This window comes from Solanum stenotomum, chromosome 10 (assembly GCF_019186545.1).
Source record: "Solanum stenotomum isolate F172 chromosome 10, ASM1918654v1, whole genome shotgun sequence".
Taxonomy (NCBI): domain Eukaryota; kingdom Viridiplantae; phylum Streptophyta; class Magnoliopsida; order Solanales; family Solanaceae; genus Solanum; species Solanum stenotomum.
This window is the reverse complement of record NC_064291.1, coordinates 4941765-4955517: the sequence shown is the minus strand read 5'-3', so window position 1 is coordinate 4955517 and position 13753 is coordinate 4941765. Positions and strand designations below refer to the sequence as shown.

At 33.3% G+C, this 13753-nt stretch overlaps 4 protein-coding genes and 1 non-coding gene across 6 annotated transcripts in view; 2 read left to right on the top strand and 3 right to left on the bottom strand.

Moving 5' to 3' along the window:
* The window catches only part of LOC125841478 (uncharacterized), a 181000-nt gene extending 177931 nt beyond the window's left edge, over positions 1 to 3069 (top strand). For both annotated transcript variants that reach the window (XM_049520626.1, XM_049520625.1), the window contains exons 2-8: positions 1152 to 1279; positions 1381 to 1437; positions 1580 to 1672; positions 1895 to 1973; positions 2113 to 2237; positions 2455 to 2598; positions 2683 to 3069. In XM_049520626.1, coding sequence (XP_049376583.1) covers positions 1154 to 1279; positions 1381 to 1437; positions 1580 to 1672; positions 1895 to 1973; positions 2113 to 2237; positions 2455 to 2598; positions 2683 to 2925 — 867 coding nt within the window. In that variant the 5' untranslated portion in view covers positions 1152 to 1153 and the 3' untranslated portion in view covers positions 2926 to 3069. The remainder of the gene's footprint in view (positions 1 to 1151; positions 1280 to 1380; positions 1438 to 1579; positions 1673 to 1894; positions 1974 to 2112; positions 2238 to 2454; positions 2599 to 2682) is intronic.
* LOC125841468 (hsp70-Hsp90 organizing protein 3-like) overlaps positions 1 to 13753 on the bottom strand; it is a 72274-nt gene that overhangs the window by 10287 nt on the left and 48234 nt on the right. The gene's annotated exons all lie outside the window — the stretch shown is intronic.
* LOC125841490 (protein cornichon homolog 4-like) lies at positions 3903 to 8740 on the bottom strand. Its single transcript, XM_049520638.1, has 4 exons — positions 8495 to 8740; positions 7046 to 7227; positions 4209 to 4331; positions 3903 to 3991 (listed from the first exon to the last, which is right to left on the bottom strand). Exons 1-4 carry the CDS (start codon positions 8564 to 8566, stop codon positions 3949 to 3951), a joined length of 420 nt encoding a protein of 139 aa, XP_049376595.1. The 5' UTR covers positions 8567 to 8740; the 3' UTR covers positions 3903 to 3948.
* LOC125841482 (uncharacterized protein At4g22758-like) lies at positions 9897 to 12394 on the bottom strand. The gene is made up of 3 exons (XM_049520631.1): positions 11989 to 12394; positions 10890 to 11091; positions 9897 to 10317 (listed from the first exon to the last, which is right to left on the bottom strand). Exons 1-3 carry the CDS (start codon positions 12298 to 12300, stop codon positions 10127 to 10129), a joined length of 705 nt encoding a protein of 234 aa, XP_049376588.1. The 5' UTR covers positions 12301 to 12394; the 3' UTR covers positions 9897 to 10126.
* On the top strand, positions 13674 to 13746 carry TRNAK-CUU (transfer RNA lysine (anticodon CUU)). The gene has a single exon. It is a non-coding gene; the product is annotated as a tRNA-Lys (tRNA).

Genomic DNA, 13753 nt, shown 5'->3' with positions numbered 1-13753 from the left:
TAAATCTTTTGAAATATATGGTATAAATATTTAAAATGATAATATGTGTAATTATTTTTAACTAGAGATAAATATAGTATATATGATAGTGATGTAAGTGTGTTGTTAGGTAGTTTTTCCTATAATTTATGTCATGAGAAAAAGTAGTTGTAGGGTCAAAATAAAAGTGCAAATGAAGATTCACGGCCCAGTGGGTCTCAAAAAATGTAGGCCCAAAGGCACTCTTTTTTATTTTTTATCGAATTGCAAGCCATTAATTGAGAACCCAAAATAAGATTATTCTTCAAATTACCGTTTCTTCTCCGGCGAAAGTTCACGATTCTCCGGCTACTGCAAAACGCTTTGCTCTCCATATTTTCTGGCAGCTCAAATCAAACTTGTAAATAATAGCTGTCTCCATCTTTTCCAGTCGCCAAAAGCGAATTTGTAAACCCCAAAACCCTACCAAGCTAGAAAACTGTTCAGTGAGTTTCTGCTAAAAAGAGATGGCTTCTTTAATATCTTTAGTTTCTTCCGAGTTTTGTTTGATGGTGCTGGATTTAAGTGAAAGCTCAGTTTTAACTATTTTTCATTTTCTCAGAGTAATTTATTTGCTTAAGTTTCTCTAGATATTCAATTGAAAAGCGCAAACAACCTCTCTACCTTCTGAATGTAGAGGTAAGGTCTGCGTACACAATATCCTCCCCAGACCTGACTTGTGAAATTACAATTATTACATTGGGTTTGTTGTTACTTGATTATTTTTGGTTTCCTTCTCTTACTCTAAAAATGAGAATTTGTTAATGTATATATGTCAAAAGTTCTTCCTTTTTTCTTAAGTTATTGCCAAACAAATTTGGAGAGGAAGAACTTCTCTTATAGCTTCTAAGTATGTAAATTTTATATTTGAATTCACGCAAAAAAAATTAGGTGCCTTGTCAGAGTACACTGACCTCCAATGCTCTTTTTGGAATGGAGGAAGTAATTTATTTTTCAAAACTTCTTTATATGAATAGGAAAAGGGAGAGCATGAACATAAAATATTTACCATTATATTTGAGTTTCCTTACTAGGGATAAAAGTCATAAACTTCATATCATTTACTCCAATCCTTATGCCAAGATTATGAACTGTTATAAGGAGTGATTATGTATGATTTCATTCACTTACAGAGATGGTAGGGCTATCTGTTGGAGAAAGGAACTTTATTAAGGGTGGTATTGCCCAGGATCTGCGCAATGATGGTAGAAAACGGCTAACTTATCGGCCAATTTATGTGGAAACAGGTGTAATTCCTCAGGTAGTGTTATGTTCTGTTATATAGATAGTAAAATTTCCGCCCACAAGTGTTTCTTTTGCTACAACTCAAGCTCAATATTAAACTTTATTGCTTCTTACAAGGCAAATGGATCTGCAAAAGTCAAGTTGGGGGCGACTGATGTTATCGCCAGTGTCAAGGTACTGTAATGATCTAGGCGTTGAAACATGTTTCTATCTTTTATTTTTGATTTAATGATGCTATTAGGATTTTCTTTAATAATTTCTGTGCAATTTTGTTATGGAAGTTGTACTAATTTGGCCTATTCAATTCTTATTGCAGGCGGAACTTGGAAAACCTACTTTATCTCATCCTGACCAAGGAAAGGTTTTTATTTACGTAGAGTGCAGTCCCACAGCAGAGCCATCATTTGAGGTGTGTACATGGATTCATTTTACTTCTGAGTTTTCGTTTATCTGTTTCATAGTTTTGTTAGAAAATTTGGTTCAAACACCAACCTGAGTTCCTCAATTTTTTATATTTGGCAATAACCTTTCTTATTCCGAACATAAAAGTCAATACTGTTAAGCTCTTCTTATGACATACCTATGTTAGTATTTTATCAGTTATCAGTTTCGTTTATGTTGATTTATGCAGGGCAGGGGAGGTGAGGAATTGTCGACAGAGCTCTCGACAGCACTTGAGCGAAGTCTCTTGGGTGGTAAAAGTGGAGCAGGTATTCGAGAGGAAAATCCACACTTCTGTCTTACTTTAATCCACGTTTCTGCTACTGGAATTGTTTCCAGCTATTGGTGTAAATGTTGCACTTATGCATCTCTCGAGTTGATAATCTTGTGGTGTGTTTCATTTTGCAGGGGCGGGAATTGATCCGGCGTCTCTCCTGATCAAAGAAGGAAAAGTATGCTGGGATCTGTATGTCGATTGCCTTGTCATTAGCTCGGATGGAAATCTGCTGGATGCTCTAGGTGCTGCAATCAAGGTACATTCTAACAACGTTTCCTCTTCATGTACTAGCAAGGAAAAGGAGGGTGAAACTTGCTTGGACTGTTTTAGAATTTCTGTGATACTCAAGAATGCAACACGAAAGCATTATTCCCCATCTTCTGACTAATCATTTTGCTATCTAAGATGGTACAATAGAGAGAAATCATATTTAATTGAAACATTCTAAGCAGCAATGACTGTTGTTCTTCCAGGCAGCTCTGAGCAATACAGGCATTCCGAGAGTTCAGTTTCGTGAAGCTGCTTCATCAGACGAGCACGCAGATGTGGATGTTAGTGATGAAGAATTTCTGCAATTCGACACCAGTGGAGTACCTGTCATAGTTACTTTGACAAAGGTAACCCAACCCTATTAATCAGAATCCATTTTACGCGACTGTTACTTACATGCACCATGGACGTTTTCCCTTCAATAATTGCAGGTTGGAAGGCACTACATTGTCGATGCAACTTCAGAGGAGGAATCCTTAATGAGCTCAGCTGTTTCTATTTCTGTTAATAGACGTGGACTAATATGTGGATTGACTAAACGAGGTGGTGCAGGGTTAGACCCTAGCGTCATACTTGACATGATATCTGTTGCGAAACATGTAAGTGAGCAGCTAATAAACAAACTTGATTCGGAGATAGAAGCAGCCGAAAGAGCAAATGAAGAGGAACCATGACATAGCTACCTATATATAGTTGTTCATGTGATCATTTGTAAGAGTTAGATTTTCACGCAGTTTAGTTGTGAAGCAATTTGGAGTCGATTGTTTTGTTGATCAATCATCGATGATTATATACTGTTAAGTTTATTAAATGATCTTGTCTATACTGTTTGTTTGAAAATGATCTTCAAGATCTTTTGATTCAAAATAGTGCATCTTCTATTGTGGTGTTGATGATTTTGTCTTGGAGCTGAGGTCTATCGAAAACAATCTCTCTATCTCTATAAGGTAGGGGTAAGGTTTGAGTACATATCACCCTTCCCAGACTCCATTAACCGAATTATATTTGGTATGTTGTTGCTTTTGTCCCGGAATAATATTGTGCAAGTGGAAAATCCCAAATACTTTTCATTTTTCTAGGACTCTCATAAGTCAAGTAGAAATCAAGATTTTAATTTATGAAAAAATGGAATATGAAATAAGAATGATAATTTGTAATAAATAGGTTAGAGTAGCTCAAGACACACTTAGCAATACAAAATCCTCACATAAACAATCTCTATTATTAATTTATTTATTCATTGCATATAATTTTCGAGTCGCTATTCACTACAATAACAATTCTTACATTATTATAATTCCTCCATTACTACTCCGCGCACTAAAAGACGACAAGATAAAATCAATGGAGTTACTTGCACCCCACAAGGTGAAAATTCATACATTGACAACATTTCCACTTTTATTATCACTTTCGGACAATTACCATGTTATTAACCGATCAAAACTTTAATACAACCTACGGATTCTGAAAAAAAAGCTATTGTTACCCAAAAGTTGTATACACGACGGGTTTAAAGTTAAGCTTCAAATGATAAAAACAAGATGAGGAATCTGCTGCCTAATCTATCATTAGTTAACCCTAAAACTTGCAAGAAAAATGAACTAGGAGGACAATCCAACTTGTACAAAAAAAATTGAAGTAGATTTGCCACAGTTGATGGTGATAAATACTTCGTCGAAAGAGGGGATTTGGAGCTATAAATCGAGCTCGTCATCCTCCAAGGCAGAATAAATCACCCTACAGAAAGGAAAAAAATATTGAGTTAGCCAGTAGTGTCTTGCTTGAAGTGCTTTAACCTATGTTGCTCGGACTCTACAAAAATAATGTCTCGCCATATCGAATCCTCCAAAAATGCACTAATCTTGGAGGATCCCGACATACACTAGTCAAGATTTTTAAACAGTCTAAGCGACATAGGCTTTAACAATCAAAGAGCTTACACACAGTAACTTACCAAAATAATGAGATGACGAGAAGAATTATGATGTGGGCAAGTTTGAAAATCCTCTGTTTCTTTTCCCAACTGAGCATATTAAAAATCTCAGTAACATCTATAAGGTGCCGTCTTTGCATGTACCTAAAAAAGCAAGAAGAGTTCAGATGACATTTATGAAATGATCAACTGTATCTGATAGAGTCAGTTGTTATGTTGCTCGCGCTCATAAAAATATCAATGGGTGTGTGTGGATCCTCACACAAGGTAGAGGTAAGGTCTACGTATACCCATTGTTATCCTCCAAAAGTAATACAATTTTGGAGGATCCGAAGGCCGAGTCAACATATTTAGAGAGTCCAAGCAACATAGGTCAGTCAGCAAGCACAAGCCGTAACAATTCTGGCAACTAATATATGAACACAAGTAATAAAAAATCTTAAATGCCATTATTGAATTATACAAAGGAAGAATTCCTTCCCCAAAGAAAATCAGCATGATGTAATGTTTATTTTTTTGAGTACATTTATCATAGCATAACGAAAAAAATACAAGCTTTATGTTGATTACTTTTGTACCAAGTACAGGTTCAAGCCAGTGAAGAACCCGCCTAATGTCAATATTTCTATACAAGGTCCTTTCTCAGAAAAAATATGTCTATAGAAGGCCACTTTCATAGTTGCAAATGGAAGAACTCTGCATAGATTTCCTTTTATTTTAAGGACGGATGCCAAGTTGACTTCATAGATCAAGAGTTTTACAGCAACACTACAAACTATTGGGTTTATTAGCACATAGAATACTGCCAATACTTTCCATCATTTTTACCTTTCCTTGCCCTACTGCAGCATAGTATTTGTTCTTTTTTTTAATGTTTTTTCTCCCATTACGAAGGGGGATTCAGGAAGGGGAAGAGAGAGAGAGGAGATAAAATCAAACTGTCACTTATTGTGTGGAAGACTCCCATCAATACCATTAGATTATAATCCTTGGTGGTGAGCCATAGTATATAGCCACTTGGTGGTTCAAAAACTTCCATTTGCCGTAAACCATCAATAAATGGAGAAAATTTCAACTAGTTAGCAATTAGAAAAGGAAAAGCAATATGTTCTTGTTGGGAGTGGGGGTCCAACAATTTGAAGGTGTTGTAAGACCTTTGTTTTTGACTTCGTCTCTCAATCTTAATAATGTAAATTTGCTTCCTCTCTTCCCATTATTTGTTGTTTTTTACTGTTCTTTTCAGTATGGATTTTTCACTAGTATATTTTTTACATACTTGATTTTTTATGTGCTTTACTTGAGTTGAGGGTCTATCTGAAACAACTTCTCTACCTTCTCAAGGTCTTTACCCTGTACACACTACTCTTCTCAAACCCCACTATATGTTGTTGCTGCTTTCTCTCTTCCCATATTCAAAATCACACCGTCTTCACGGTCCAGTATTCAAGTACATTGAATATACTAAAACCATCAATTCATTTTTGCTCAGTTCAAGGCAAAGTAGAGTTTTCTTCAACTCAAATCTAGTCTGAATTTATTTCTCTAATGGATCAACAGTTTGGTCTTAAACTTGACAGCTACACATCTTTGGTTTTTATATATGAATTGATTGCATATATATTAAACAATTTCCAACACATTTATTCAACCACCCTAGCTCAAGCAGTCTATCAGCAAGAAAACTGTAAGCATTTGTTCCATATAAACTCTGTCAAAGGTAATAAAATCCAATGTAACTTTAATTTATTTCTGTAGAGCCCAAGTTTTCTCAACTCAGTGATCTCCTCTTGAGCATCATTAGCGGAGATAAGGCTTCAACATGTCAATCAAAGAGTAAGGAGTTAAGACCTGGTTTTTAGTAGTGTATCAAGAGAAAATAAGACTATCGGAGTTCAAGAGTCATCCCAGCATTAGCAAAAGTTTCAATGCAGTACATAGGTTGAGTAATTGAACCTCCTAGAACTGCAGTAGATATGCTACAGTTGAGCCTGCCCCAGTGCACACAATCTTGATTGAACTTGAGATCGGACAAGCTCGACATATTATGACCCAGATTTGCTAAAATCAATGCACGGACTAAACATCTTTATCTCAAGGAACTACAGTAACATACCCATCTAGAGACAGCTCGAGACAAGTAGATTGCAAGTGGAAAAAGAGACAGAAAAGTCAATTGAAAGAAAAATTTAGTACTAACTCAACGCCTAAAAAAGTTTTTGTGTCAGAAAAACTGGCAAAGAAACATCTTGATCTGACCTCCAACCCAAGGAATAATTGACAAATGAAGATACACGAAAACCATCAACAATCAGTAAAGGAAACATAGCGTGTTGAGTTTACATTTCATTCAATGCAAAATAATGATAAAAAGCACTTCATGATCTAAATCCTCTCTCAATTTATGTGGTGTAGTTTGACTGGCATGGTGTTATGAAAGAAGCAAGGACTTTTGGAACTAGCGGTATCTAAACATGCCATGAGCTTCGGTACCTATAAAAACATGTTACTAAGGGTAAAATGGGAAGTTCATAGTTGAAATGTTCCAAATATAGGATGTTTCTTTTTAGAACCATAAGGAAATAGTGACACATAAAATGAAACGGAGTGAGTAATATTGCATACAATAACACAGAATGTGCATCAATGGAGGATCATGACCTAAATCGTCTCTAACATATTTGAAGCCTAAAAGAATTGTTAAGATCAACATGATAATTTACTTATAATGATTCATGCCGTCTCAGTATTTTTTTATTTTTTTATTTTTCCATATGCATTAATTTTCTTTCATAGACAAGCAGACCTAAAAGTGACCAAAACGAAACTTCATTATTGCACTAGATGAAAAGAGAACTTACAAATTGACATTGTAGTATAGATATGGAACGCAGTAAAGCAACATAGCCCAATGCCCTGTAACCAGGTAGAGGAAGCACAGAACTCCTTGCGTGATGAACTCAGGTAAAACAACTTTGTTTATACGAGATGCAGTTTCGTAAGGATTGATATAGTCAAACTCTAGATCAGTTAAGGAGATGAGCTGCAATGAATTTCAAAATGTCAGACTTCATTTAATAAACAGGAAAACGTCTTCATTGATGATAATAAACAGAAAAACCTAGACTTCGCAGTAGTTCTAGTTAAGTTATAGTCGAATAGACTTCCAAACAAAAACATCATTCAGAGCATCTGATGATTACGAGAAAAGTCAGTTACAAACATGCAGATATCTTTTCCTTGAAACTAGACACCAGAATATTCTTACATTCTATTGAAGAAGCTCCCAAATACATCACAGAAATTTCTGCATATTATCCCCTACAAAAACTTAGGCACAACCATACGGTACCGTGCCACGAATAGTTGAAGAACATCTAACTCTTGTACATACCATAGCAGACAACTTAAGAATAACTGTAATTCCAAGACCTAGTTCTATGGAGCATTGCAACAAGATACTCACAAAACCTTCATACTATTGAATCATAAGACTTATAACCTTCAGGAGCTCAAATTAGTTAACCAATTGACTAGACCTCAATCCAGAAAATGTTTTCCAATTTTTCCATGTTCGGTTGGTCAAAATAATTTCTCTGGGAAACCAAGTTATACAACTGGCTTTCCACATTGATTGTGTCATGTCCACCATCCAACACACCTAATCTTCACCCCACCCCCATAACCCCCATCCCTACCACCCCACCCTCACTTACTAGGTGACATCTTTAGTAATTCATAGAAGTAAGCTAACCATAAATCGCCATTAATCATTGCTAGAAGGAAAAGAAATATTTCTCTAAAACAACAAAAAAGAACTACTCTCTCCATCCTAATTTACCTGACATTCTTTCTTTTTTTAATCAATAAAAAAATGACATTTTTCTATATTTAGTAACAATTTGACTTTAAACTTTCCGTTCCACATAGATACCTATAGCTCATGTTAGATCACAAGTTCAAAGTATACATTGCATTCTTAAACTTCGCACTCAATCAAACACCATAACATAAATTGGGATGGAGGGAGTATAATGAAGAAAAAAGAAGGTACCACCTTCCACCAGCACAGATATCAAGTAACTTTATACCCAAAACTAGAACAAATAGGAAGAGATCACCAAGTATTTTAGTTTGTCTCTACTGAAATTTAAATCTGACACCTTATGGTTCTCAACCGACTTCATAGACTACTAATCATAAATCTCCAATAATCATTGCTAGAAGGAAAAATAATTGCTCCAAAGCAGCCAAAAAAAGTATTATAATGGAGAAAAAATGTTGAAATTGGGGTTTTAAAAGAAATTGACCTGGAAAATAACCATAACAAGTATAGCTACGACTATGAAGAAGAAGAGTAGCCATATCAGCATATCTCCCATTGTAGCCTACTGGCGCACGATAAGATTGAAGATCCTTGATCGCTGATCGGTAGGCCGGCTGCGTATTGCGCCACCGGTTTGTTTATCGGAGGTGAAATTCTGGACCGGTGCCGGAGTCAATAGTTCCGGGAGTAAAGGTGTTTGTTGATCTGGGTACGGGTAGGAATGTCAAAAAATAAAATAAAAAATAAATATTATACCATTCCATTTTTAAAAAAATAATTTATTAATCATTTTATAATAATAATAAAAATATATTTCTTCGACTTAATTAGATCAAATAGGAGAAATTCGAGCTAGTTTACTTGGATAAAGAGTCTATCGAAAATAATATTTCTGTCTTTATTTATAAAATAGGGGAAAGATGGTATATACAATATCCTTTTCGATCTCATTTAAAGAAATACATCAGATATGTTGTTCTTATAATTTGCGTTAGTTAAAATAGCATAATTACACTTTGTTGAAAGTAAAACTTATTATTTGAATAATTGTTAGTTGTTACCAATCGTTTCATAACATGTTATATTATATTGTGTTGTATTATATTATATTGTATTGTTTTAATGAAGTAATTTTTATTATTTTCTTTCGTTACATAATTCTCCAAAAAAAAAGTAAATTGTGGGGTAAATTTATTATATCAATTTCTCCTGCATATCGATAGTATTTGCATTATTCTCGTAGTTTCTTTTTCTTTTTCTTTTTTTATTATGATTACTATTTGAATGTTTCACGTGCTTCAATTTTTATATTATTTTACTTTAGGAAAGATCTTTTAGCCAGAAAATTTGGTCAGAATGATATTTTATATATGTTATTTTACCTTTTTAAATATTTTTACCCTTTTAACTTTAACACCTTTTAACTAAAAAATGGAAAAAAGATCAATTTATTTTAAAATAAAAAAATATTATAGTTTTTTTAATTTTTTGGCCAAATTCTGATCAAATTTTCTGGTCATTTAGCACTTCCCTTAATTCACTCTAAATGTTATGTTACACTTTCTTTATTATTTATCATATCGTATTTATTATTGTATTTTCAACCATTTCAAACTGCTTAATTATGCATTAGGGAGTCTAGGATTTTTCAAAAATAACATTTTTATCTTCATTTGGTAGAGATGAAGTCTGTGTTTTTGCCATTTTCATATCTCACTTGTGAGAATATATTACTATGTTGTTATTGTTGTTTAAGATAAATGATAATGAGATGATAACAAGTCATCGTTACATTTGGACTTTTCATTTATATAATGAATATTGCACAATAAAATTCAACTAACAATAAATTTTTATTATATTTAAATTAGCAACACGATCCAATACAACAGGTAGCAAACATCCAAACAAGCTATGAAATTATCCCATTAATTACTCCTTGTCATAATTATACAGTTAATGAAATATACATTGATTTATTATTTATTATGGTTTGATACATACAACATAATGAATGTGCTTAGAATTTATATATTGATTCCACCTCTATTTGATATAATAATAAACATCAGAATTTTAAATTTTAAATTTTAAATTCGCGTCTCACCTGCGGCGATTATTCAAAACAATGTATGCAACTAAGGAATTTCCAAATATTGCTTGTTCCTTCTATGAATTTGTTGATCTTCAGAGCAAGAAATGGATTGGAATTTAATTCTATCGAATTATTTCCATTGTTACTATTACTCTTGCGAATGTGAAAGCTTCTACTTCCCACATCTCCAATCACATCTGAATTATTCAAGCCTATAATTAATAAAACATAAAAGAAATTATTCCACATTCAATCAAGGTTAAAAAAAAGGATGTACACTCCAAATGGTGTGATATAGACATCATATTTTAATTGCATTCTTTCATAGGTCGAATTTGTGATATATACATCATACGGAAACAACTTTATTTACTAAATACTTAATTCACCAGTTCCGTTAGGGGAGGATGTAGCCTTTTGGCTACGAGTTTAACAAAACCTGGTCCATAGCTTCCAAGGCATAGTATGTATACACAATCAACTTTAAGAATGCACATCTGAACATCTTAACTTGGTTTAAGTTTGGTCATGTAAACACGCGTGAAATGCCATGTAGGATGCGATATAACTCACACAATGTTATATAGGATGAGTGTATTTACGAGCCAACTTACATCAAGTTAAAATATGTAAATATGAATTTTCAAAATTGGGATATATATTTATTTACCGCTTGAGGCTAAATTAACATGTCTATCAATGAGTTATACCTTTGGTGGAAGAAAAAAAATGACGATATATATAATTTAAACTAGAAAAATTTGAAATATTTGTTAGAACTTACTCTCAAGACTAAAGTGAGAAGTGTACAACTTGAATGATGAAGAATCATCAAGATGAGGACTTCGACCTTCTTCTTTATATTTATTTAGGACAAGTCTTATGGTCTCTTCAACATTTGATCCCAACTTGACCATGGTTTTAATTGGTCCAGGAGTGCCCTCAACTGTCACATTAACCACAACTTTTGCATCTTTCTTGTACTCCTACAACAAGTTATGGAATTTAGAAATCACTTACACAATATATATATATAAAGTCGTAAAAATAACTTCTTACAGAAATATAAGATAAAATTGTGTACAAATGCTAAAATGAACAACAATTTCACTCAATAGTGTGCTCTACTACTTAATAAATTTTGCCGAGAATCATAAGGGTTCAGGTTTAAATTATAGTTTAGACAAAATATTCTATCCAAGCACTGATGTGGATAAAGTTATCCCGATACTTGTGTCGTGTGGAATATAGCAGAGATACCTAATAAAATTAATCAAAGTGCACAGAAACTGATTCGAACACCACAATTATAGAAATAAATCAATCACTTTATAATTATTTCATTTTTATCCAAGACTAGTTAGTAAACTGACAATTGATGATTCACTTGATCATGAACTCAAAGAATCTGAAAGTAGAAATATATGAAATTAAGCATTACTTGTTTATTTCACATATTTGATTCACTTATACAAGGTGTAATTAACCGTGTCAACCACACATCCGACTATTTTTTACCTACTTAATTTACATGGACAAAACTTTACCGACACTCAATATTTACACTAACTCAATATATAATAAATACATGACCATTCGATATATAAAACAGACTAGCCTGACTAATCCAAAGTCATATTGCATGCGGTGAGCGTATTAAAAGAGAAATCGCTTGCTACTACACTTTTTCCATTCTAATGACTCAAAATCAAAACCTTTTTGGTTAGATGTGGAAAAATCCTATCCATTTCACCACATTCTGATGGCCTAAGGCAAAATAATTAATACACATTTTCAATTAACTTAATTTATGACTTAATCAGCCATAATGACATAGTATAATGATTAGCAAATGAAGAAACAAAAAAAAAGATTTTACCTACCTGAGTACTCATTGGAGAAGGAACATTAAGATAATCCGATGAGAAAAATAAATCCGAACAAGTTTGTGGCCGGAAAAGGACCTCCAACGACGTCGTCGTCGCATCCCAACAACGATCATCTTCATTTTCACCTCCAACTCCATTAATATCTCTCCAAAGACAAGGCTCAGATTTCCATCTTTCAATACTTTTTCTTGCCCTATGTTGCTTTAATAATGTTCGTCGTGGCACGGTCCTATTCCTCCGATGACTCAACGTCGTGGGGAGAGATGACGGTTTTTGTACACCGCTATCACTAGCTCTCTCACACATTGAAATTGATCTATGATAGACTATATTAAGAATTTAGACGTTTGTGAGTTCTGAATTAACAATAAAAGGAATGAATAACATTGATCATAGTATGTCAACAAGCGTTTTCACTAATGGAAGTTAATTGCTTAGTAGTAAAGGAATATTTTTTTGGGGGGACAAATAAAGTGGTTACTTCATAGTAGAGGTAGCTATTTGGGAATATTTAAATAACGTTGCGTGAAATGTTGTTTATATATGTTTTTACTCTTTTGCATTTTCTTCATAGTTAAATCCTTCCATTATTGGTAAATTCTGATTTTAGTTTCTATAATATTTAATTTCAATTAATTAAATTGTGCATTTTTTTTTATATGTTTGCTTATGAATATTCACAATTTACCGTAAATATTAACCCTTTCATTACTTAATTGTTGACGAGATATATAAATTTTGTGTTATTATTTCATATTTATCGTTCTATAAATAATTTTCGGGCCTGAAAACATGCATCTTCTACTAATTGAAAATTAGATATGTTAAGTTATACATCACAAGTACTAAAAGCAAAATTTATTGTAATAAATTAGGGAGCAAATGTATAATTATATTCCTTTCCCACCTTCAATTTTTATTTTTTTTGGAAAAATGTATTTCTTAAAGGGGGAAGAACAAAGACTAAGAAAAACAAATGCAATGCATGTTCCTTGCTCAATTGCTTTGAAAGTTGAAATGAGCAAGACACGCTAAACTTGAAAATGATGGTATTAGTACAATGCCCATCACTATATTCTTTCTCCATTCGTTATTCGACTAATTTCAAATCTCATTGAATAGACACTCCCTACGTACAATGTATAGATAGTTTTTTCATCTTCAACACTTGAATGTGTTATCTTAAATTGGTTAACAATGATAAAGAAATTCCAAGCGTCTTATCATACTGACCCTTCAATTATATAAGATGACATATTTTTATCTATCATAAAAGCTTGGTCTAGGCTTATACCAATAGTGGACCAACAAACATTATAATTATCAAATCTCTAATAACTTTTATCGAATAACACCAATGATGAGAGATTGGGGGAGCAACACCCTCGACAGTTAACATATTCTCAAACTTTAAAGGAATAAGAAGGATATTGTGAATGTTTTGTTGAGCCACACCACAAAATAAAAAGTTTCAAAAATGTTATTTTCTATGAACAAAATTAACTAGCAATGTCAATGAATCGGAAGCCGAATTAATTACTTTGTTGAACTGCACGATAACCTAAATTCCACAAAAGTTGTTGGTTAAGACAACTAGATGGTGGTCATGAAAATAAAAATCCGCTAAGAAGTACATTTTCAAGAATCAAATAGTAAAACACAATAAAATTAAAATAAAAGCCCGTCTAGCTCAGTTGGTAGAGCGCAAGGCTCTTAACCTTGTGGTCGTGGGTTCGAGCCCCACGGTGGGCGTTTATTT

Excerpts from the sequence above, each read along its gene's own strand:
- LOC125841482 (XM_049520631.1), bottom strand. The coding sequence starts at position 12,300 with ATGTGTGAGAGAGCTAGTGATAGCGGTGTACAAAAACCGTCATCTCTC. Across the intron at positions 11,092-11,988 it reads CTTCTCCAATGAGTACTCAG|GAGTACAAGAAAGATGCAAA; the intron begins GTAGGTAAAATC and ends AACTTGTTGTAG. Across the intron at positions 10,318-10,889 it reads TTCTCACTTTAGTCTTGAGA|GCTTGAATAATTCAGATGTG; the intron begins GTAAGTTCTAAC and ends TATTAATTATAG.
- LOC125841490 (XM_049520638.1), bottom strand. The coding sequence starts at position 8,566 with ATGGGAGATATGCTGATATGGCTACTCTTCTTCTTCATAGTCGTAGCT. Across the intron at positions 4,332-7,045 it reads CTATACTACAATGTCAATTT|GTACATGCAAAGACGGCACC; the intron begins GTAAGTTCTCTT and ends TTGCTTTTTTAG. Across the intron at positions 3,992-4,208 it reads CTCGTCATCTCATTATTTTG|GGTGATTTATTCTGCCTTGG; the intron begins GTAAGTTACTGT and ends TCCTTTCTGTAG.